This window comes from Bactrocera dorsalis, chromosome 5 (genome assembly GCF_023373825.1).
Source record: "Bactrocera dorsalis isolate Fly_Bdor chromosome 5, ASM2337382v1, whole genome shotgun sequence".
In the NCBI taxonomy this organism is placed as follows: domain Eukaryota; kingdom Metazoa; phylum Arthropoda; class Insecta; order Diptera; family Tephritidae; genus Bactrocera; species Bactrocera dorsalis.
In genome coordinates this window covers 40,001-65,979 of record NC_064307.1, presented here as the reverse complement: position 1 = coordinate 65,979, position 25,979 = coordinate 40,001, and the positions used below count along the sequence as shown (strand labels likewise).

The 25,979-nt window shown below is 31.6% G+C and overlaps 3 protein-coding genes across 18 annotated transcripts in view; 1 reads left to right on the top strand and 2 right to left on the bottom strand.

Moving 5' to 3' along the window:
- Positions 1–1,684: 1,684 nt before the first annotated feature.
- On the bottom strand, positions 1,685–17,549 carry LOC105232789 (2-oxoglutarate dehydrogenase complex component E1). Of its 11 annotated transcripts, XM_049457705.1 has the most exons (15): positions 17,426–17,441; positions 14,195–14,330; positions 12,589–12,682; positions 11,773–11,889; positions 11,573–11,713; positions 11,341–11,517; positions 9,363–9,465; positions 8,569–8,647; positions 8,329–8,505; positions 8,009–8,243; positions 7,239–7,952; positions 7,020–7,174; positions 6,040–6,934; positions 5,813–5,967; positions 1,685–2,619 (listed from the first exon to the last, which is right to left on the bottom strand). In XM_049457705.1, the coding sequence occupies exons 4-15, from the start codon at positions 11,863–11,865 to the stop codon at positions 2,520–2,522; spliced, it is 3,024 nt and encodes a 1,007-aa protein (XP_049313662.1). In that variant the 5' UTR covers positions 11,866–11,889; positions 12,589–12,682; positions 14,195–14,330; positions 17,426–17,441; the 3' UTR covers positions 1,685–2,519. The 11 variants fall into 11 exon arrangements, with proteins under 11 accessions (XP_049313662.1, XP_011212940.1, XP_049313658.1 ...); XM_011214638.4 differs by lacking the exons at positions 9,363–9,465; positions 12,589–12,682; positions 14,195–14,330 and adding exons at positions 4,193–4,429; positions 10,283–10,412 and having other exon boundaries at positions 11,773–11,892; positions 17,430–17,549; XM_049457701.1 differs by lacking the exons at positions 12,589–12,682; positions 14,195–14,330 and adding an exon at positions 4,193–4,429 and having other exon boundaries at positions 11,773–11,892; positions 17,430–17,548.
- A 2,408-nt stretch (positions 17,550–19,957) lies between these two features.
- LOC105232791 (general odorant-binding protein 70) overlaps positions 19,958–25,979 on the bottom strand; it is a 33,603-nt gene continuing 27,581 nt past the window's right edge. For 2 of the 6 annotated variants that reach the window (XM_049457727.1, XM_019992623.3), the window contains 5 exons: positions 25,294–25,467; positions 23,546–23,746; positions 21,230–21,320; positions 20,874–21,169; positions 19,958–20,313 (listed from right to left, as the gene is read on the bottom strand). In XM_049457727.1, the coding sequence (XP_049313684.1) occupies positions 20,032–20,313; positions 20,874–21,169; positions 21,230–21,320; positions 23,546–23,584 (708 nt within the window). In that variant the 5' untranslated portion in view covers positions 23,585–23,746; positions 25,294–25,467 and the 3' untranslated portion in view covers positions 19,958–20,031. Of the gene's footprint in view, positions 20,314–20,873; positions 21,170–21,229; positions 21,321–21,427; positions 23,300–23,545; positions 23,747–25,293; positions 25,468–25,979 lie in introns of those variants that run through there. The other 4 variants (XM_029552934.2, XM_029552935.2, XM_049457728.1 and 1 more) reach the window with 3 other exon arrangements.
- Positions 23,753–25,979, top strand: part of LOC105232792 (uncharacterized) — an 11,777-nt gene continuing 9,550 nt past the window's right edge. Inside the window, exon 1 of the mRNA XM_011214651.4 lies at positions 23,753–24,965. Within this exon, the coding sequence (XP_011212953.2) occupies positions 24,826–24,965 (140 nt within the window). The 5' untranslated portion in view covers positions 23,753–24,825. The remainder of the gene's footprint in view (positions 24,966–25,979) is intronic.

The following is a 25,979-nucleotide window of genomic DNA, read 5'->3' as shown; positions in this document are numbered from 1 at the left end:
CGCCTGATGTTACTTCATAAACGTTGGTTTGCAGATCGGATTGTATAAAACATATACGATCAATAATATATATACATTACGAGAGAACATCGGTAACCTATCGCAAGGAACTAATTAGTAATGTCCATTTTATGTACTTATAATATCTAATACTAACTTTGCAATGGTACGCAGGAAGGGCTCTGATCTTAAGCAGTTCTATTATATATGCCCTATTCTCTCTTTAAACACTATTAATTTATTTTCGCACAATTTTATAAACTAATATTTAAACCGAACTTTCAATTTGGGCAAAAATATCAGGCTTGCTTTCTCGAACAGGTTGCATTCGCATACTGCGCACTTTACACATGGTCCGTGAATACTTAACCTTTTTTATAAAATCTTATATTATTTTGTTGATCGCCGGGAGGAAACTGTACGATGAAGTCAATAATTTTTTACTGATTCGTAACCACTTTACATATTTATGATAATTGTATTACAGCTACTCTTACTGTTATTTATATAATACTATACAAACTTAACCTTAGGAAAACATGTTCCCTAAATTTCAGTCATTTTATTCACATATATTAAAGGTTATACATTTCGTCACCTGAAATGCAAAATAACGTATTATCAAAAAATTCGAAATTGAGTGTCTTATGACTTACGCTTCACTACTTAAATTTACATATGTACATAATATTACATACGTTCAACATTTTCAGGTTCTGCGGTCAGATATAAACCAGTTTTAACCAATGTTATAATTTTGTTTCACTCATATTCCATTTTATTTCGCGTTTCATTCATGCCACTGTAAATTTCCGAAAATATTGTTACGTTAGTTTGCATTTCAGGTGACGACATGTAATATAGTTAACCTTAGAGAAGAATTTCATTACATACATATGTTATAAGGAACGCGAGGAGCGACATCATTCCTTTTAACAAAAAACGAGGTCCTTCTGGCCTAGAGTGGAACGCAAGTGTTCTACTGAACTACTTGCTCTGAGCAGAGTTCATCTTGCCGCAATTGTAGGAGTTCTTACTGGACACTGTCGAATAGGCATTCATGCAGTAAGGCTTAAAATTTTGTCGAACACTAGTTGAAAAATCTATAAAAGATGAATTTATTGTTTTAAAAAAAAAAATATTCATCAAAAGATTGAAACCCTGAAGAATTAATGATTCGAATCTTATAAAAATGCATGTTGTTACATTCTTCGTTTGTTTGTTTTGCTCAATTTTCATATTATATTTTCTGTCAAACGCGAACCAAAGAGAATAGCGTAACGAAATTGTCGTAATCTCAATTCCTACATGTTCAATTCACAACCTGTCGTAAAGCATCGTAAAATTATAAAAAAAAAAAAACAAGTGTAAAAATTTATAATTTTACGATTTTACGATGCTTTACGGCAGGTTGTGAATTGAACAATAGTATATTAATATATTACACAAAATATTATATAATATAATATTATATTAATTGCATAAATAATATTGAAACAACTAAGGGGTGAGTCCTTTCCCGTTGCTTCTAAACCAAAATGAGAAGATAGTAACTTACATTGTTTGGCGTTGACGATGTTTCAAGAAATATTCAGTTCAACAAAAATTATAATACGCCATTTGTCAATACCTACCTATTTTATTTCACTATAACCTCTATTCAGTAAGTTTTTGTGCGAAAGTATTAGGATATCCATGCATTTCTAAATAGTTTCGTATTGTTTATTCCATACCATTATGTAGACTTAATAACAATGTAACACAAAAAGTGATAAAATAAATAAAGTCGAGAAATCAAAACTGTAGGACGCTTTTCATTTATAGGCACAATTAATTTTCAAAATTAAATCATAGAACAATTTAAGAATGTATAAGCGGTTTATGAAAACCGAGTTTTTGTATGTACATATGTTCTTCTAATTGCAAAGGGAGATATTATATTATTTTTTTTTAAACTCGCAAGCTAATTCAACTGAGATAATATCATAATAAAACAATTAACTTTAAACGGCAATAATAAATTCGTTAAAAGTAATCCCTTTAAAATCATAATTATTCATATGAAGATACATATATATTTATGTGCAACAAAAAACTTTAAGAATAATTAATAAGTAAGTAATACACATATCCCTGATGTTTTGCTTCTTTGTTATTCATCTTATGTTACACAGAGTTTATCGTTTTTCTTGTTTTTAGCTCTACTCCTTTCGGAGATCTACTGATCTGCTTGCATTTTCAAATACGTATGTATGTTTTAACATTTCTTAGTTTTACGAAGGTCGAGACGTCTTCACAAGTTTATGACATTAACTAATGCACTTTTTTTAATTAGCGGTTTATCTAATACATTTATCTACAAATATCGCAAGCAAAAATAATTTATTTTGGTCTTGTCTGGTAGTCGAAAAAATTAACAGTTAATTGATGTGTGCAAAAACGCGGTTTTAAGATGAGTTTTTGGCTGAAATATCTGTCTGGTTCTTGGCTTAGTCGTATATCAGGCCCTATTTGGTTGCTTAGACAGTCGTAGCATCGTTGAGCAATGCATTCAGCTCACGAGTGTGTTGCACCTTAGATCCTGTAGCTGCCGAAGCACTGCATGGTCTTCCAATATAGCTATAATACAACAAATAAAAGTTGGATAATTGCACAATCGTATTTTGTGCAAAGGTTAAAAGGGATTAAGAGAATGGTAATGGGAGTGAAGGAAATTGTAATGGGGATTAAGGAAATGGGAATGAGGATACATAAGAATGGCAGAGAGGAAAAAATACAATTAATGTTTAGTTTTTAAATTCATGTATAAAATATATAATAATAACATTGATGGTCCATAGCTTTATATTTTTATGTCGGCATGAGAATACTGAACAGCTTGAAAAACTATTTCTAAATAAATAATCATTGTACAGCTCTTTGAAATGTTAGGTACACAAGTTAAAAGTACTGAACGAATATTTTCAATTTAAACCTTTCGATATAGGTAAACTGATATTTGGATAGAATTGTACCAAATCCAATTTTCAATAACATGAATACTGGAATCAGTCTTGCTAACAAATGTGTTATCCAATTTTTACATCGCGACATAAATATATAGCTTGAACCTAATAAGGAACTATACTACATATGACAAGTGGTTAAAAGTTAAATGAAGTAATCAACTCCAAACATGCAAAAGTTTACATTAATAAATTAATGAATAAAGTAACAGATTTTGTATAATTGGAATGACTCCGTCATTCGAGGTTATAATTTTTAAGTAAAATTACACCTAAATACGTTACATAGTGATCCTTATTCTATGGAAATGAACGACATGTTTGGATTTGTGAGTTAAATGGCACCCCAATTGTTAATGGTCAATATAATATGACTTCTTATAAGTATAGAGATCTAAAGCGCGTTTCCCTATAATTTTGAATAACTTCACAATTATTGAATTTATGTATGTGTATATTCTGTTAATAAATTTGTCTGTCTGTTTAAATATCTTTCGACAAAGACATTCATAAAATAATCGAATTGCCGCCGCTCATGACCACATTTCATATATTTGAAGTGAGCAAATTATTCCCTGCTCGGCAATATGATACATTCCATTGGGTTATTTATTTGTTAAAATTTCGTTTAGCATGGCAATGTATATTCATACACAAATATTGCAGAAACACAGATAAAGCAAAAAATAAAAATAAAAAGATTCAACAGACATAAGTACTACAATATATCACTAACAGCAAACCAATTTTGGGGAACATTCATATAACAGAAACACAAAAACGAAACATTTGGGATGTTAATGGTTGGTTACTATATATGAAGTGGTTATATCACATAATTACAACAATGACAATATAATATGTACACTCAAGCTAATTACTAATCGACTTTTCTTTATATAAACTTTAATTGCAAAGTAACACTTAGAAATTGAATAGACCATTTTCGCCAAAATTTTAGAGTAACTAATTTTTACTAATTTCGCAGTCATAATCAAAGTCGAAAGGTAAAATAATATCACAGGAAATGTGAAATTTTGTCATAAAATATTTTTCTTTTAAACCGAAAGTAATAAATTATTTTATGTAAGTTTAGATAGGAGGCAAAAGATTGTGGCACATATACCCACATGATCTCAACATATGCAGATGTGCACATCTTGATAGGTATTGCGTCCTTTCCTCACCTAATTTTACGTCCAAAGTTGTATTTTGGCGAAATGTCTCGGATCCCAGCGGGCTTATTGAAATTGCCTTGCATATCACGAACTTCACGCATATCGAAATAGTCGACTGGTTTCTGATCGCCTTCGGTGGCCGCAGCCTTTTCATTGGCGAACACTCGACTCAACCACGGTTTCGATTTCGAATCGGAATCGGGAGCAGAAGAGTCGGCACTTTGCCTTGTTGTCTGGTTAGAAGAGCTGTAACAATAATATACACACACAAAGGATGGAATTTGTTGCATTCGATTTTCGGTACCTCGATTTTAAAATTATTCCCCTGTCTTTTGCAGTGATCATATTTAAGTCGCAAGTAAAGTATTTACATAATTTTATACAGATAAAGTTTTAGTAGAAAAATAAGAAGTATTAGGTAGGGGGAGTCAGTTCAAAATAAGCACTGGGAAAATATTTATATAAAATATTACAGAAGCACATTTTCAATTTATACATAACAAAAAAACAAAAAAAAATTAACTGAAACAATTATTATATGTATAAGGAACAAAAATTCAGGAAGCCACGAAAACATTCATATTATTTTCGTCAAAAAGTGTGGCATGAGATTCAACTTTGTTCGAAATATTAATTTACTAATAACTTATCTTTTAAACGTAAGATATGATCATGAATAACTATATATCTATACAGTATTATTTTCTACAATTTTATATTGAAAAATTATTCGCCTTTAACTGCTTTTTCTAAGAAAAAAACTTAAATACCACAGCGAGAATTATAGGATAGATTAGAACTATTTGTATGAATGTAATTAGAAAATTTTGTGCTGAAAATGTGTGAATTTGAATGTCATATGGACGATCGGTAGAGTTTTTCCAAATGTATAAATATTGTTAAAACTTAAGATTTATTAGAGGATCTTATGGTTTCAAAGAAAAATAGATTGTCACAGACAATACATTACACAGACCTATCCCATGATTCTATAATAAAAGGTTCTGTAAATAATAGCGGTTGTAATTGAAGATTTTCTGATATACAACAGTATTTTGGAAGTAAGGAGCAAAGGGAAAGAATGTGATCTTGTGCTTCCCTTTAGTTTCGAAATCTTATCACTTATTTAATAAGGTCGGTCTCGAAAATCAAGTTATACAGTATACTGAACTATAAAATTTTTTCTCTTTTTGTTGTTAGTTGTAAAGCAACAAGCTTAATAGGTTAAATCTCAAATGCTTTTTTTTATTACATTATTTTAAACTTGCAATATATACATACATACATATATGTATAATCTCTAGTGGACTTTCGTTATTTATTTTTATTTATCGAATATTAAGGATGCTATATTCGATATTTTGTTTTGAAATTAAAGACACACTTTCGACTTAGGACGCCGATTTGTTCATTACAGAACCATTGTTGATTGAATCATGGTGGTGTTTTGTGATTCGATTCTGATGCCTTAATTTGTATTTTCAAATTAATTTACTTTTACATCAAAATCTGATTCCTTACTATAAAAACATTTAATTTCAGAACAGTTAAAATATGTTCGTAAACAAAAAATGTATGCTTAATGGTTGAAAACAAAAAATATATTATTAAGTTATAACAAAAACTCACCCAACATCCTTATCGTGGTTAAGCGCGGTTAAAAATCGTGGTTGCACGTATGTCCAAGCTCCTTGGTTCTTGTGCTCTTCTTGTACCCAGAATAAATCTGCATTCTTATATATATTACTTTGTTCTTTAACTAGATCGAATGGGAAAGGTGATATCTAAAAAAAAACAACATAAAATAAAAACTCCTGATAGATCTTAAAATAAAAGAAAAGTGTCTGATTTTTAACCTGCTCAACACGAACAATAGCGATTTCTTTTTCCAATTTCTTGTCCTCCCGTGCCTTCAACAAGTCATAGTAAACACGTCCAGTACAGAAAAGAACTTTTCTCACACTATCTCCGTTTTCTGCGGCAGGTCCCTCGTCGGGAATCACGCGCCTGAATTCGCTATTTTCTGCCATTTCCCTAAAAGGGCTTCTCGCCAATGGATGACGTAACAAAGATTTGGGAGTCATTACAATCAAAGGCTTGCGGAAAGGCATAGCGATCTGACGACGTAAAATGTGGAAATAATTTGCAGGTGTCGAACAATTCGCTACAATCATATTTATGTCATGCAATTGACGAATAGCAAATTCTTCGGATTCGGGTGGGAAATAATCAGGATCATCAGCACACAAGCTCAAGAAACGTTCTAGACGACCGGAAGAGTGTTCTGGTCCCATACCTTCCATGCCATGTGGCAAAAGACATACCAATCCAGATTGACGAACCCATTTGGCTTGACCACTTGCGATAAATTGATCAATAATACATTGAGCTGTATTACAAAAATCACCAAACTGAGCTTCCCACAACACCAAGGCATTGGGGTTTGTCATTGAATAACCATGTTCAAAACCCAAAACTGCAAATTCGGAGAGAGAACTATTTGAAACTGAATAGGGCGCTTGATCTGGATAGAGGTGCTGCAGAGGATTATAGACAGCCTTGTCCACTAATTGATGATGTAAAACGTGATGCCGATGTGAGAATGTACCACGCTCCACATCCTGACCAGACAATCTCACGTGAATACCTTCTTTAAGTAAAGATCCAAAAGCCATTGCTTCCGCTAAGGCCCAGTCAGCAATATGTTCATCAACCATCGCTTTACGCGCAGCCAGCACACGAAGTAAACCTCTATAATTATAATAAGAATGTTTGTTTATAATATGTTTACAAAAGAGTATAATAAATATATACATTTAAAATCAAAGGTACATACTTGTGGATGACAAACTCAGCAGCATTTGGTGGTGGCAAGGAAAACCGATTACCAATATGAATAAGTGTTTCCTCCTTAACGCCAGTTGGGGATACTTTTAAGGGATCTTTACCTTCGAAGAAACCAGACCACGGTGAATCTAGCCAATCTTTATACTGTGCAATAAATTTTTAATTAAAAACAAACTAATTTTTAAATATTATTATGATTTTGTTTTACCTTGATGTGAGTTTCTTGTTTTGCTAGTTCCAAAGACTCTTCACAAATTTTATCGTACTTCTCTGCAACGGCTTTCACTTCTTCAGGAGTAACAGTTCCTTCAGCAATGAGTTTGTTCGCATATAATTCTAAACAAGTTTTGTGATTTCTAATCTTCTGGTACATCAGAGGTTGCGTAAACATAGGCTCATCCACCTCATTGTGGCCATTGCGACGGTAACTGACCAAATCGATAACGACATCCTTATGGAAAGTAGCACGCCATTCAGCAGCCACCCTACTAACATGCACAACAGCTTCTGGGTCATCGGCATTCACATGGAAAATTGGTGCATTAACAACTCGTGCAACGTCTGTGCAGTAAGGTGAGGAGCGTGAAAAACGGGGATCAGTTGTAAAGCCGATTTGATTGTTTACTACAACATGGATGGTGCCATGTGTGGTGTAATCGGGCAGATCAGACAAGTGCATTGTTTCATAAACAACTCCTTGACCACAGAATGCTGCATCTCCGTGCAAGAGTATAGACATAACCTTTTTTCCTTCTTGATCACCACGGTAAAATTGTTCAGCACGTGTCTTACCCTGAACCACAGGGCATGATGCTTCCAAGTGAGAAGGATTAGCTACAACGGCAAGTCTTATATTTTTATTTGTGACGCGATTTAAACGCTCTATATAGGTTCCTAAATGATATTTAACATCGCCAGAGCCCTATAATAATTTTCTTATTACATAACATCAATTTATATAATTTTATCATTACTTACATCGTCGGCTGCCTCCAAACCAGCAAACTGGGTAAATATTTGGGGTAAAGGTTTACGGCATACGTTAGCCAAAACATTAAGGCGTCCACGATGAGGCATACCCATAATTACTGATTCGACACCCAGCTCCGTGGAAACATCAATCACCTCTTTCATGGCCGGTATAAGCATCTCTCCACCCTCCAGACCAAAACGTTTTTCAGATGAATATTTCTTGGCCAGAAAAGCCTCAAATCTATATTTAATAATAATTTACTTGCATACATATATCCAGTGCGTCAAAAACAAAATAACATTGCATATATGTAAGTAATACTCACCCTGTAGCACGAGTTAATCGAGCTAGAATAAGACGCTTCTGTTCTGGTGAAAAGTTCATAACTCCAGGTGTTTCAAAACGTTTTCTAATCCAATTGCACTGTTCCAAAGAGTTAATGAACATGTATTCTACGCCCACTTTATTGCAATATACATTTTCCAAACGGTTAAGAATCTCACTATATAATTAGAAAGAAATTTGTTTGACTTTCGAAATGAGATAAGGATATAGAAATTCTTACCGCAAAGGCAATGTAGTTTCATCTCCACCTATGAACGTAGTACTGGGAAGTTTGAAAGGCCGATCCATGTCTTGCTCGCCTACGATTTAATCGACGATTACGTCACTCATTTATTTTTCAAATATATATTTTCTACACTAACACATCAAACATTTACATATTATTGGTGGCTTTGAAATCCGGAGATCATTTTTCACATAACATGCTCTATAGCAACATTTAGTTCAGGAAGAAATAATTGGGATGTTTGAAGGTGCAATTTTTTGTACGTAAGACAAAATTCACGACCTGCCGAACAATACTCTTACTCCAAATGAATAGTAATAAGTGCAAGTTATTCAATGAGTGTGTATATTTAGCATTTTAAGGCAGTATGATGGCTTATAAAATATTTCAAAAGCTACGATGTTTTAATTACAAATACTGCGACCCATTAAAGTGGATGAGTTAGTAACTAGTGTGTCATGAATATATAGCTAGAAAATTCTACTTCTCATATAGACATATATCATACTAATATACTAATTTTTTTGCCCCAAATTAAGTAAAATGTTACCGACATACACAAGCATTAGTAAAAATATACATAATAGACATACATATATACATATGTATGTATATGCATGAACACAAGCAATAATACTTAATAAAACAAACTACTATACATATACGCACACACAAATATTTTTAAATAAAATATTAATTGTGATATTAAATGACTTCAAATTCAAATGGATTCGTATTCGTTTTGAGCTTAATATTTATTTTTTGTTTCTTAGGCGTATCCTACTTACCGAAACTGAAATTCGCGTATATTGCTTTTGTTGAGCAGTTGTCGGGCAATTCTGCGACATTAATTTCTAGAGGGTCGAGGTGAGCAATATTATGTCCTCGAATCTATTTGAAAGGTTGAAAAGTGTGTGGGGGTTTCATTGACGAACAAACACATTGAAAAAAATTTGTAGCCATTTTTACATATTTTAATTTAGATAAGAAATGTTTGTGGTAGATGGCAGAGAGATATTACAAATAATCACATAGAAAGTATCATGTATAAAAAAAATATAAAATCTCAAGATAGCATTATCGAAACTAAAACCAATTTAAAAATAGTCGAACTCTTTCAATATAAAACAAATTAAAAATAAAACTAATTTTAAATGATCTTAAAAGGTGGATGATAACAATATATATTAGGCACATAAGCAACATGACTTTGAACTGGTGCGAATGAAATTCTGTGATGTGATATGTAGCATGATACAATGGTCATAGATTAAATTATAGGTTTAATATTTACAAATATATGTACATATACATACATACTAGATTAACTACTTCTGCGTGTACAGGAATTATATATGTATATCTCTGTTCGGCTGAAACCCGATTACAATAAATTAATACTTCAATTGAAGTAAAATTTTCTAACTAGAAAAAACTCCCTCCCTACTTTGCTTATGCAACTATTTGCGAAAATCTAGAATTTAAATAAAAAGCGTTTAGTTCGATAAAAATATGCCAGACAGGTCGGTTGTCAATACTAATTTGGGAAGAAAGATCTGAAAAAAATTAACTCCGAATTTCAATGCGGCGGCATTGAATCGTTGATGCGTTAAATATAATTGATATCTCTCTTCAATTTCGTTATTATCTAAATCTTTTTCAATTTCATGATTAAACATAAAGAAATTAAATCAGTTTAAGCAATTACCAACGAAAAAAGACGAATGCTGTCGTAATACAGCTTCGTTTGCTCGTCGGGTTTGACCATCTTTGCTGACGGTAGTATCCTGCCTCAAGATGCCGAGCGGATCCAGATCTGCTGCTAAATGACCGCGGGACTTAAGCGTAACAACGCATTCATTCAAATGAAGCACATTAATTTACCATTATTCAGATCATTTATTGATTTTGTTATACATGTATTATTTGATATATGGTTGTTGATGAAGGATTTCATTGTTGTTGCATTCATTGTGTGCGTTTAATCGGTAATTTTAATGGTTTATGATTGTAAATAAATCAAAATAAGGAAGAAATGTGCAAATAAATGATTAAAATTGATATTGTTACAGGGCTGATATAATAACTTATTACACATACATACTTAAATCGAACGAAACGTTATAAAATACTTAAGTTCAGAAATGAATTGTGTAAATAAAGTTTTGCATCAACTAAATCACATCAATTATTTTACTTAGTTGTAAAAATATTAAAACGCTGATCGGCCCGTAGAAATATTTCAACGAAAACGCATTAGTTTGTTAGTAACAAACTAAAATGAATAAGTATTTGGTACAAGGTAAATTTTTTGTTGAAAACATGAAATTAAAATTTTACTGATATTGTGCGTGGTCGCAATTAAATTTTTGCAATACATATGGACAACTAAGTACTCAGAATGAAGACAAATTTATAGAATATTACATCTAAAAATAAAATTTCAAAATTATGTCAAATAAATTAATGTTAAATTGCTATACTTTGAAAACAATAAAATTTATTTAAATGACGACTACGGGCCATTAAGTTTTTCCATTTAAAGAAAAACGACAAATGAATATTTGCATAAATAACAAATTTTATAAATGTATATAAATAACATATTTACTTAATTTAAAAAATTACAATAATTATACCTATATTTGAATAACAATAACAAAACAGAACGCCTTGAAAATTGCTTGTCATTTTATAGGGTAGGCATGATACTTTATAGAGAATGCACCCATCATTATTCAAGAATTGGAAGAACCCATAACTTACCTGATAACTTCTGATGATAGCTTGGACAGCTAAGTGGTCTTCAATGGTTTTTGAATCAATTGCTCCCCCTGAGGAAAGTGCACTAACACCACTCGAAAGAGGTACTAAATTCCGTTGAACAGGTTGAAAATCCGGAGGTGCATTATAAGAATTGCTCCGGAAATATGCATCCCATGACTATAATAGCTTGTGCATTTACGAACGATAATTTTTAAGCATATGAGATATTTACCGTATGTACTGAAGTTGGATCACGCAGCCATGAGTTATACATTTCTTCCACATAAGTAGCGGATGTGCCAGAAGCAAACTGTTCAGCTGGGGCTGAACTATAAGCACGGATTGTAGCCAAAATTGTAGAATTTTTCCATACCTGAGAAAATTCAAAAAAGATTATAATAAATATGTTCAATATGATCGAAATTCGACTACCTTAGAATTTCCATCCTTTAGCAACCAAGTGGCGAAATTTCTTTGAGCTATAGGTGATAACACCAAGTTGAAAGCTGTATGAGCCCTATGCATATTGTTATCGCCCTCTAAAATTCACTGTAATAAAATGATGAATTGGAATCATTCTGACTAAAACTTTTGGCTTTTATTACATAATGTGACATAGTCCCAAAATAATGGTTAGCTGTGGTTTATACTTAAATTGCGATAACTGCTTTGGGATTGTCACAAACAAATGTTTATAAATAAGTAAGCACACGTATTAAATCTTATTGATATGAAACATTAATAATATCAATACTTCATATGACATAAATTCTTTCAAGTTGTAAAAGTATTTAATGATTCACAACTATTTTAAAGTAAAAAAGAAAATTGTTACGATTTCCCCGAACTTAATAGTTATATTAACATAAACTAATTAAAATGTTTTTTTTATATTAAAATTTATGAATACAATTTTATTTGAAACAAATCCTTTCAATTTCGTTTAAGGCGTCGCCTATGGCAGTACGCATTGGAGACATATCCACAGCTAATAATAATTTGAGGATAACCACTTAAAAGACTAAACTACAATTTTTGTAATATTTAAATTGTATTACAAAGCTTTCAAAGCTGTTTTAATTATCATTTTTAGCAATGACCTGAGCCCAAGTTGTTTGTGTCTCACTTTCAGTTTAATATATTATTTAAAATTTGACTCTAACACAAAATATGTGCTTATTTGAAAACAAATCTACATACTTGTTTTTTTTTCATATTAAGCATTCTCTTCTTTATGAGAGCACTTACGTTTAATTATCGCAGGAGATGGCTAATTTTCTCATTGAAGACAAGCTGTTCAATATGTTTTTCGGCACGATTACGATTCTTTCGGCGCCATGATCTGAAGGTATGGGCGGATAGAGGAGGTCTTCAGGATTAAATATATACACATATACCCACCTCAGACTTCTAGTTTTTGAGATATTAGTATTCAATTTCAAAATTTTCATATAAGAAATTAACATTTACAGATTGTGTTTTTATATTCATGACAAATACCTAGGTTGTGTTGTGAAAACCTATTCAAAAATTTTTCCGTTTGCTATTTTTTTTTTCATTTAGTCGGTCCAATACCGGGATGTTTAGAGTTCTTTTATGTCGAACTTCTTAACTGTCGAACTAAATAATAATAAAGATTATAAACAAATTTTTTATTCTTTAAAATAAATAATAAATGTAAGGTCACAAATCTTTTGAAACTGTAGGTGCGATAAATAGTTTTTAAGTATATTTATTTTCTTAAAAAATGCACAATAAATGTAAAATTTAGATATATTTCAATGTGTACAGTGTAATTAAAAATATATTAATTGAAAAGTGCAATTTGAGATAAACATAGTGAAAAAGCGTGTTTTACTATCAGAAAGTTTTGAACTTTAAATACAAATATCTCGATAACCATAAGTCTGAGCAGAGTACACATGTACATTTTTTTTAATCCTCCTCTATCCATCCGTAGCATCAAATCGCCAGTGATGGATTACCGCCTGTCGAACTTCGGCGGCACAATTTGGGGGGCGGCAAATTTTTCAGAATGTTAAAATTTTAAATCTGATTTAATGTAACGCCAATACATTTTAAGAATTTATTTTGATTTTTTTATATAAATTTACAAATTCTATGAAATAGAATGTAATTCATTTTCTGATTAACTTTTTTATTCGTGAGTGCAATACTGATAAAAATGTCTTATAACAGAAATAATTGAATATTGATAAGCTTTTTCTGACGAATTTTCAAAGCTCTGTTGACTTGTTGTATCTTTAGTAAAGTTAATCTTACAAGTGAGCCGCTTCTAAAATTGCACAATGTTTTCTTATTTTATTTTCAATGATTCCGGTGTTTCATATATGAATTTATATAAGTATTCATTTAAAATTCATCTTTTTGTTTGTATATAAAAATATTTTTATTCTTAAAAATGATTTCTGTAGAATCAAATAAATGAATATATTCATTTTATAGCCAATTTTTTGAAAAATATAAACAATTTGAAGAAAATAAAAATTTAATAACATTGATGTTTCATTTTCGCAATATTGTGAATTATATTGACGCATATTAACGATCTTTTATAGCTTAAAGCAATAATTCGTAATTACACATTGTAAAATATTATTAAAATTCAAGTATATGTATATTTATGTCGATATATACAGCCGAGTTCACACAAATAGCACACATAGTCATAAGAAGCAATAAAAGCTTATACAATTGACAAAGTTCTTTAAAAGGCTAAAAAGGGCTAAAAATATCATTATTTGTTTATTAATTTAATGAATGAATTAATGCCCGTGGCTAAAAGAATTTTTGGTTTTTAGCCTTGATTAGATGACACTTCAGCACAAGATACCAAAGAAATACAATCGAATCCTCCTTTATTGCAAGATACAAATACAAACAAAACGTCGTCAACTTTTCTTTCATCAGAAGTTGCGGAAGAAAGTCAATCAACAACTGATATGTTTCAATTGAGTGGTGATCCTTTTCTATGGAATATAAATGATGAAACACGAGATTTTATAACTATAAACGGTTTACCACAAAATAATGTAACGGATTTTAAAAATTCACGAAATTTTTATAATGATAAAACGAGGTTTTGTTCTAAAAGCTTATTCCAACGTAATTTAAAGAACGGAGAAATTCAACATCGTGAGTGGTTAATTTATTCAGAAAGTAAAGGATCAGTATTTTGTGCTCTATGTTTACTATTTGGTAGGAGTGGCGAAGTAAACGCTTTTACTGGTGGAGGGTTTAGAGATCGGAAAAACTCAAAAGCGCGCATTGAAGCTCATGAAAATTCTGATTTTCACAAAACTAACATTAGTCACTTCAAAGCTCGAGCTGTCATTCAATACCGTGTTGATCAACGTTTAATGGAGCACTCGATGAAGAAATTTTATACTGGAAAAAAGTTTTGCATCGAGTAATTGTGATAATTAAATCTCTCGCAATAAGAGGACTGTCATTTAGAGGACATTCAGAACGAATTGGAGATCCTCATAATGGAAATTTTTTAGGTTCAGTCGAGCTTCTTGCTAAATTTTATCCGTTTTTATCAGAACATTTAAAATTATATGCGCACCTTGGCCGTGGAAATACTTCGTATTTATCTAAGACAATCTACGAAGAAATTATATTATTAATTCAAAATAAAGTATTGCAACATTTTTCTAAAGAAGTGCAATCTGCTAAGTATTTTATATATGTACGTAACAATGGTAAAATTGTCGAAATATTTCTGGAATTCATTCCAAATACTGGCCATAAGGCTAAAGATATTGAAGATGCTTTGTTAACGTTTTTTCTACTTTGCAAGAATTATATAATATATCCATGATATGATACGTGAGAGATAAGCAATTTTCGAATAATGAAAAAAGCCAAAGCACTATCTGGAGTTCAAAATTATTACCCTATGACACCCGTAGTAAAAAAACCCGAAAACTTCAGGCTGACGAGTCACGGGAAAATGAAAGAACAGCTTTATCTGGAGAAGAAAATTTTCGAACCAACGTTTACTATCTAATTTTAGATACTTTAAGTGTACAATTGACAGGACGTAATAGTGCTTATCATAATCTTTACGAAAAATTTAATTTTTTTGACAATTTATATGAAATAGATACCAATGAATTAAAAATTCTTGCAGATGAATTAGTTACTAAGTATTCTGATGATTTGGAAGATACTTTCCCGAATGAATGTGTTCATTTGCACTCAAAGATTCTCTAATGAACACAAAAGATATTCGTTCCGCGCAAGGAATATACAATTTTTTGCATTCTCAAAATCTTCAAGATGTTTATCCAATGTAGACATTGCTCTACGTATTTGTTTGAGAATTCCGGCTACGAACTGTTCAGAAGAAAGATCTTTTTCCACCTTGAAAAGAGTCAAAACGTATTTACGCGCAAGTATGGGCCAAGAGAGACTCGATGATTTAGCATTACTGTCAATTGAAGCCTAAACTAGTTCAAGAAATTTATTACAACGACATAATTGATGATTTGCTCAGACGAAAGCCAGAAAGAAGATATTTGAAAATTAAGTTATACATTATAGTTTAAGAAAACTGACTGTTATTTATGTTGTTAATATTTATTTGTATTGTTTAATAATTATACTTTTATGAAATAAATATTATATCTTAATAATATGAACGGACTCAAAGAAATAAAATTTCATCCTTTAAAAAGGGCGGCTAATCAGACAGGGCCTAGAGCGGCAAAATACTTAATCCGCCACGGCAAATCGCGGCGCCAAAAGAATCGTAATATTGCCTGTTTTTCCTTCCTTAAGCAGTTAAATTTATGTATTTAATGTAAAACGGAAAATGTAGAAGAGAATTCAAGAATAATTATTTTTGGGATCACTAAGCAAACCAGCGACCTTGGAATTTAATCAATCAATATATATGTACGTCAACCGTATCGAACAAATTTTAGAAAAAGTTTTGGGTTGAGTATGCATACACGTCGCATGTGAAAACAGTGCACAGTGCAGGTTATAAATTATCACATGACTTGATGAGACCTTGAAAATTTAATACTGCATAAAATTTCAAAACCTCTTTTAAAGTAATCAATAGCTTACCTATAGTTTAAAGCAAATTATTAAACAGTTATCAGTTTTTTAGTTAAAATTTAAATCTCACACATGAATATCAAAGAAATCTGCGCAATCAATTATGCATAAGTAGGAGAAATATTGATTGCATTCTGCATTTTCCATACCCTAAAAATTGCACTTACACACCATATGTATTCACAATGTCATTGTTAAGATATTTCCTCGTTGGAGAAAAAAATACTAATAAAACTAACATTACCAGCAGATGAAATGCAAAAAAATAATAAAGGCACAAAGTTCACAGAACCCAAAATTCACAAAAACCCAAAATATATTGAAAAATACGAACTAGTTTATGTAATGAACCATTTATTTATTCGACTTTTGCATTCAATTTAATGACGCACATGTACATTAACATATACATAATTTATAGTATCTTTGCAATGGCACAAGCAACAATTCTTTTCGTTCGTATAACTTTGTTTTCTCCATTTATATTCCAATTAATAAAACAAATAGTTGGAAAATGCAAAATGCAAGAAATTACGGAGTAAACTTTTTAATTATCAGATCAAAATGACTAACTTGTATCTATGTATATACTTCAGTTTGTCTGTGGTTACGTAGACGTGCCTCCTAAAATCGCACCAATACTCTAATAAACATATTATGTAACTGATATGATAAAAACATTAATATTAGCAAATATTACGATTCGAATATAAATGCTTATGCAATTAGCTAATATTGTAGTTCTTCTTATTGTTTCGTTCAATATATATAGAGCACAAAGTTTTTGTTTCAAGCTTTCTTTCCTATTTTAACTATTATTACAACAATTTTGTAGCACTCACCCAATCAAAGCCTATTAAAAGACTTTACTGGATGTAATTGAAAATTTCCAATACCTCACAAGTCACTCAAATTTCTATATATTTAAAAAATCTGTATTCTCTTTTTGTGGCACGTAAATGTTTCCAAAATATTTAATTTATTTTACATTTACCTGAAAAAAAAACCCGACTGCGAAGCAATCTGCACGAATGAAAACCGAATTTGATTTGACAAATGGCAGAGAACGTAAATTATGACAGAGAACGTTTATTTATTTACGTTCTCTGGTCATGATATACGTTCTTTGCAAATACGCTTTTATATTGAACATTCCGAACGATATTTCTAAAAACGAAGGTATTGAATAACAAAACATTTATAAATATTAGAATATTTTACCTGATATATTAAATTAAAAAATATAAATCTAAACTTCTCTAAGCATTGACGATAAATTAAAAATTTAAATTTATTATTGCAGACGAGAAATGGAAACAGAGAATTATTTAGTGCTGCCAGTTTATGGGTGGATAGACAGTGATGGCTAAAGCAATAGCATTGCAATAGTTAACAAAATTTCTTTGATTATTAATATTCCCAAATAGTTCTTATAACAAATTTTATAATTTGTACAAAATTAGTTGTTTCTTTCTCTTATTCTGCGTGTTTGCGTACAAGGAAGCTGGGATTTAGGGCTTAACTGCTTTCTAAATTGAAGTGAGTGAAATAAAAAATTCCCATTTAAATAGAACACTGAAGTGCTGAACACAATGATAGCGACAGTCTGCAGCAGCACGACAGTGAACTGAAAATGGCGTTGTGCATCTTACTACATGAACATTCGTAAGAAGGCAGCAACATAACAATGGCCGGGATGTACGCAAAACAACGCTGTTGTCCATTTTGCATGTACACAATTTCGTTGTGGCCATACTAATACCTTGCACTTCAATGAAATTTTAATATTTTGTTCGAAGTGAAATTTTTTTACGCAAAAAATAAGTAAATAGGTAAATATATTTGTTTTAAATTATCAATTGTTATTACAAATGGTATAATAGAGCTATTTTATTCTTTTATTTGTAAAATAACGTCAAGTTTGTTAGAGCTGTGAATAATTTTACATATTAGTGGCATCACCACTCTTCCTCATCTCTCTATCTTCCATTCTACTGTCAACTCTACTGTCATTGGCAAATATAGGAGTATATTGAAGTTAGCGAGAACGACAACTGTCGGCCTGCAGTCGTGTAGTCGTGCAGCTGTGAAAATAACTGTGTCCATAAGAACGTGTGTATCTTAATATTTGACAGATGTCGTTTGCAGTCTGTCGCTGTCATTGTGTTCAGCATATGATATTTTTAATATGCATATCATAGCCGTGGAAATAATTTTTCGGGACTATGAAAATTTCATCGTCAGTTTTGAGATATCTGTATAAAATTGATCATCTCATATGCTCCATACCCGGTTGCCTTAAAATAAAGAAAATCAGATAACAATAACATATTTCTCAAATATAATCGATAAATCAAATTGTTTTCCGGTATAATGTTGTCAATTAAAAACTAAGGGTTTTCCATTTTGCAGAATAGTCCTATTATACATACATACATACGTTACAATTACAGAGAAGTTAAAGAAAATCGGACAACTACAGTTGGATTTCCCTAATTCGAAATACCAAAAAAAAACACAAAAAACTTCTTGTTATAGATAGAAATTTGTTGCCAATTCAAGAGTTCGAGTTATGGAAGTTCAACTGTATAACATACTTACATACGTATATCTCCCATGCAAACGATTTTTTTCTTGTCTCTTCGAATTTTAAATTTTAATTTACAATGTATAATATTTAAAATATTTTTCGAATGAGAGGTTATCTTTAAAAATGTTTATGAAAATACACTTAAAAATTGTTTTAAGTTTTTTTCATACATAAGTATGTATATGCATATACTCACAATATTTTTGTAATATAAGACTGTGTAAGACTGAGTTTACACAGTATGAGCTTTTTCTCTCATAATCGGGAAATTGTCTTTTGGTGTTTTAAGGTGAATTTTACGCAGAGAACGATGATAATATAATAAATATAATCGCCATTTCTTTTCATGTTGAAATTCTTTCTATCGTTCTATTTGAGCTCGGTTTCAAATCATGTTATGTATTTGTAAAACGGGACTTCATTGATATATGTACTTATCTGCAGATCGACCGATGTTTTCAGAAATAGCGCAATAAGCACTGAGGTGCACACATTCCATATCTGGGGGTGTGAAAAGTTAGGATCCGATATTGACAATTTTTGGAAGAGAAATTACGTAACTTTAAGGAACTTTATGTTGGAAAGTTTTATTCCGATATCCCGATATCTATATCTAACTAGTTTTTTATAAATAGTTAATTTTATCTAATTCAAAAATAATAGGAAAAGTCTTTATTTTTGCAATCGTCAAAATTTGAATAATCTGAATTTTACATATTAAGGAATTCATTTACTGTACATATGTATATGTATATATAAAAATGCGAGTAGGCTAAATATACATTTTGTTACACGGTTGCATAACGGATTTTTATAATTGAAGTAGCATGATTTCAACAAATCCTCTTGTGATGCCAAGATGGTTTGAGATCTGCGGGTTTAAAGTAGAAACATCATACCTTGCTACATACTCGTAGTATGTGGAACGTTCGACAATTTTACTGGTAATTCGAAAGTTTATTCTTATTTCAAGTCGTAACAAGTTATTTGCAAGTATTAATTGAGAAATGTTATTCGTATTGATTTAAACAATAACCCGTTAGATGGTCTGAAATACAATCGAATACGTCGAAGGCTAAATCACAGCTTTCACCACGTTTTGGTAGTTTGCGTCGATCGATATTATACTTTACTGTAATTGCATGCAGGCAGAGATTTACGGATCGAAGTGTGGCCATAAAAAAACCGTGTTCATTCACTCCTTCTGAGTAAAAATTCACTAAGCCGTCAAGAGTAGGCCATCCCAGTTTGTCGATAGCGTTATTTTTCGCATAAACGCAGTGTAACAGGCACTACAAAACAACAAAAATTGTTAGAAAGAAGATTAGGCAAAAATATACTCATAAAAGCAATTAGAAACGAGTAAACCACAATTGAAGAGTGTGATCACTGATCAGTGACCGGCGTTTTTTTTTCTATTTTTATTTTATTGTTGTGGACTTGAAGCAAACAAATCGGGGCGAGCTATAAAAACGTGTGAAGTTATGACTATTGTTTGCAGATCCAAAGACAGCTTATTTCAAAAGAACCATGACTTTTGTTAAATGCGAATATGGTTTTTTGTTTAGGCAACAACAGGTGCTACGAAAGGGGTGTACTGAGTTAAGTATTTATAAGTATTTGCACATACATATGTAATTACAAAAATACATTCAAGTAAAGTTCATTTAACTATCATTGAATATAACTACACGAAGCGGCATGCGTTTTCTAAGTAATGAAGTCAGAAAATGTTTGCCTATTATTTAAAAAAAAATACAATCTCATATAGGCATATACAGTATTTGCCACAACCTACAACTTTGTATACAAACATATGTGTCTCCATACTTTTGAATAATTGCATACTTACGCCAGCTAAACGTTTTTCCTCCGCGGGTACCAATGTGGGATAATAAAGGGCACTACGCGGATTATATGAAATGCGTCGAATGTGGTTCATCAAACTGGTCACTTGTTGCCTCTCTGGTTGAAATTGATATGCATCATGTTGAGACGCTAACTTAGAGTTTTCTTCGATGGTATGGAAGATAATCGATGGAACGGAAACTGGTGCGGGAGCCGAATTGATCTCCGAGATGTTATCTACAGTAATGTCCAATGCTGTATTTTTGTTTTTTATTTGACTCTTAAGTATGTAGTAAGCTTCTGCGGTAAATAAGTTTTTAATTTTATTAGACGTTACAAATAGCTAAGTGGAGTTCCTACCGCTAATTAGTTTATTTTTGACATCCTCTTGACACTCCTGTATAAAAGATTCCACTCGGCGGGCTGTACGAGGGGGATTCAAGCACCTATTCTTTGAAATCAAAAGTTACAATAAGAATGATGTATAACAAACAATATTATATTAAACTATATGTATTACATAAAGTACACAAATTGTGATCCTTTGGAACGCAATACCTTGGTAAATGAATGTGAGTCTTTCGCAAGTATACCAGACTTATCTAGAAGAATCAAGGCTATATATGCTCTATAGACTACGTTAGATAACATTGTAATATATTTATAATATTAATTAAAATAAATTGTACGTATAAATGTTCGTATTTTGTTATTTTGTTGAAAGAAAGCGAAAACGGCACAACCACATCGGGCGAATAATTTATCTTAAATGAAAACGAAATCACTTTTAATGCTACCCCTAGCATAGCCCAGCTGTGTCACATTAATAACTCACTTTCTATTGCGCATAACACGATCAAAAGTTGTAACAGCAAGCTTTAATTTTAGTGATGGTGGCATTGGCAGCGTCTTTACTAGTTTCAATGTCAACACTACATCTTTCACATTCATTTACGTCCAAGCATGACAGGATTTGTGTTGCAACATTGCCACTAAACGGGAGAACAAGTTGCTAACGGCATTGAGTGAAATTGAATCTGCGTATGGATATGTAGCAGTCATAATGAAAAAAAAAATGTATGTACATATGTGAACAAATATAAATCGTTTCACACATTAAATTAAACAAATTTTCAGCTTTTTTTGGAGTTCTGTTTTTTGAGATAGTTGACAACAAGTAAACGTGTTGCACTTTGTGGACGACTTTTCAATTTGATACTTTTATATTTCAAGTACAACTTTCTGGTAGTGATCCAGATAGTACTATAACTACTAAATTCTCCCCTTCTGGCTGAACCACGTTGTTGTTGGTGAAAATGCATGCATGCTACACCGCTTATGCAATTCCGGTAATTTATTATCGGTTCTCCGACCAATATAAAAAAGGTCGGGTTTAACAATGTATGAACATTTTTGTCTAATATATTTGTGAAGCTTTCTGTTATTATTATTTATGAGTAAAGTCGGGAAGTGAATGAATCTTTATGTTTATATTTGCTAATTAATTAGATTAATAATAACACATCGTCATTGAAGTATGCCTTTGCAGAAGTTTACACATTTTAATTACTAAGCCAACTGTGTGATTGGTAGCGCATGACTAAGAACTCAAATCAAGGTGAATGTTAGTAGATGGGACATAATATACGAAGATTAATATGCGTGAGATACATATATTCTTTAAGACATTATTAAACGATTTTATTCGGCTATATACTCTAATGATTAACTATATGTATAGTATATGTATATATTTTTATTAGATTAAGAAGTAAGAAGTAAGGAAAGCCTAAGTTCGGGTGTAACCGAACATTTCATACTCTTGCGACTTGCACGGATCAAAACTTGGGAAATACTTTTAGGTTTTAAGGTGTTGACAAAACTTTATATTTAATTGTGCAAATTTATTTTGAATAAATTTTTGATATTTGATTTACATATATACTGGAGCGTGGCGTTCGTTTAATCGCGTTTTATAGGCGCGGCAATGGCCTGATTATTCCCATTTGCAATACCAACCTCTCTTGGGAGGGAATATGTTTACCAAGTTTCATCAAGATACCACAATTTTTACTCAAGCTATCGCTTACACGGGCAGACAGTCCTTTGGAATTCAACTTATCTCGTAATCCTGATCCTTTATATATGTATGTATGTATATAACTCGATATCTATCTCGAATAGTTTTAGGTGTTACAACAGCACACAAACAAGTGAACAAAACTATTTAATCTTTAGCAACGTGTTGCAAGAGTGTAAAAACGGATGTATGTTTTTGCGTTCTTTTAAATTTGTCCAACCATCTATTTTATGTGACAATCTAAGAAATCGTAATCGAAAATCACTTAGTTGTGATATCATAAGCGGTAAAGTAGCAGGAAATGAAAACATATTTATAAAATAAACTATTATAACAAAAAGAAGAACTATGCAAACCACAATCAACCTTTGACGAGCATCGGAATGATTCCACACTATTTTATTGCTATGGTTAATTCTGGTCTATGATACATTCATGGCTGCCAAGCTGGAATTAAAAACAGCACCGAATGAAGGCTCCGCTTTATATAAGTAAGTATCAACATGCAGCTGTATGAATGGAGAGAATATAAAACGTATACACAAATATACATATTATGTATGTACACATATGTATGTACATACATATATACTTACATAAATGTAGCTAAGAAGAAAGCAGTTCATCCACAGCATTTTGCGTACGACGTTTTAATTCGACCTGCCTTTGAGAGTGCATGCTCCAGTGAAATACTAACCCGATTTCAATTACATTCCAAGATGTTGAAGGTAGGAAACAATGCTATGTAACTGTATTTTAATTGGTTAGAGAGGAAAGATTTTTGTTTTGGTAGGCGCCTAAAATATGGGAGTGTGGAAATATAGACCTTATAATACCATATTATATTTATTAATGAATAAAAAATAACGGAAAAATACGTATGTATATGTAAATGGATACATACATAAATGTATGTACTATATGCAAGTACATATGTACATGTACGAAAGCACCTAAAATGCAATGACCGGAATGTCCACCTTTAGCTTTTTTAAGGGGAATAACCGCATATTTTCATATGTGTACATCTGTTGCAACTACAACAGACTCGAATGTCAGAAAAGGCCATGAAAATCTATTGCATGTTTACTTAATTTATAGGGCCAGAAGAAGAATGCTGCATATGACGCGTGCTGGTGGATTACCGGTAACTAATAATTGCACTTAATTACCCTCATAGTTAAATTCTTATTCCGGTGGCTAGAAATTCACAACTATCATCAAATTAATTTTTGCTTCGATGTTTATTAGTGTAGAATATTATTCCTGTTATCGTGCGGATTAGCGAGTAAAACTGAATATGAAACGAAAAGGAATAAAAAAGGACAATACGGAACATAGTTGCTAGAAAAACGAATTTAATGCTCTACTCGGTGGAGACTAGCAAAACCAGCACCAAGTTCAAGAATGCGTGTAACAATCAACATCAGTTGCATGTGGATTGAAGCTACAAAATAAGTTCTCTCACCAATCGACCCAGTCGACCGACCCATACGTGTTGCCATTATCGTGCTTCTGTTTTGCTGCTGCTGCGGGGTTTAATACATACTTTGGTACGAGTACATATTTTTGCAACATGACGAATAGAAGACGTTCCAGTGGTTGCTACTAAATATATTCATAGTTATTGTTTATTTCTCTGTTTATGTGGGTGGCCAGGTGAAACATTCTCTGCCACCACACGTCCTCCATAGTATGTAAAGCAATGAGAAGATGAGTTTAAATACGAAGACAGTAACAAACAGAACACTCAGTTCTCGTTCTGTTCTTAACGCTTTCGGTTCTACTAGCGCGCGTTCATCCATACACTGAACCGTATTCAAAAAGGACGTTTAATTTAAATCGCAAAACTAAATTAAAACATTAGAAAATTTATATGAATTTAATAAATAAATATCCTATAGGAATGGTACAATATATGTTTTTATTAATTGGTGTAATGTGTCTTAATGGCAAAGTGACAGAAGCTGAAATTGAGGAAAATACCATCAATGGTGACGGATCTTTTTCGTTCCGGTAATTCGAACGTTATTATTCATGAAGTGAAAAAATGCACTGGACGAATCGCTCAGAGAATGAAAATGTTAAGCTTAGGTCCAGAAATTTTACGGCAACATTTATTGAGCGAGAAGAAATGCTAAAACAAGTACTGACTTACCCTACAAAACTACACATACAATATTTAAGGAGACAGCATTAAATTTTAACAGACTTTAATTGAGAACAGAAGAAAACTACCTTAATGAGATAAAATAATTTCCATAGACGTAAATTATTCCATTTACATCGATTTCATCCCTTTTTATAGTATTCTTCTATTCATTTCATACGTATGATAAGTTACCTCTCCAGTTTGTAATTTTTGACTTGTAGTTTTTCTTCAAAATGGCTCATAATATTGATAGTTTTATTATGTTATAGATTAATATGTGTAGTATCAAAAACTCTACAAAATCTCGTTTACTCAAATTGGATAAATGTTTCCAAAACAATCACAATTAGACTAATGCAGAAGCCTCTGAAAATGATAAAAAACAGAAAGAAGTTCATAATAGATTAAAATCCAAAACAAAAGATAAAATAACTAACATTAAATGAAAAATAATTTACGAGCGATCTGAAGTCGGGAAAAGGAAGAAGTGGCGTGTGGGTGAATTTTTAAGGTTTAAAAATGGTTTATCTATAAGTTCTACAGAAAAAAGTTGTATGGCATTGTTGGAAGTAATGAGAAGGTCCATAACTTTTCTTTCGAGCATATGAATGTATATGACAATTTGAATAAGTATCTAAAAGAAACATTGATGCAGATCTGGAAAAGTTTTATTTTTTGAAAAGTCGGCAGGAACTTAATTTTAAATTCTCGACCCACTTTTGTACAACCACGCACTTAACTTTGTTTTCCACACAAAATTTAAAAAGATTCTTTGAACCATTTTTTGGAATAAAAAAAGATGAAACAAAACTCTTCCCAGCAAAGCAACTTTAAATCATTAACTAAACATTGAAAATGGCCGACCTTGTCCGCATAAG

What these genes read in the sequence shown, in the direction of transcription:
- LOC105232789 (XM_011214638.4), bottom strand. Translation starts at nt 11,865, where the DNA reads ATGCATAGGGCTCATACAGCTTTCAACTTGGTGTTATCACCTATAGCT. An exon ending in CTATTGTTCGTGTTGAGCAG is followed by an intron (nt 5,968 to 6,039) that starts GTTAAAAATCAG and finishes GTTTTTTTTTAG; the next exon opens with ATATCACCTTTCCCATTCGA. An exon ending in AACCACGATAAGGATGTTGG is followed by an intron (nt 4,430 to 5,812) that starts GTGAGTTTTTGT and finishes TTATTGTTACAG; the next exon opens with CTCTTCTAACCAGACAACAA.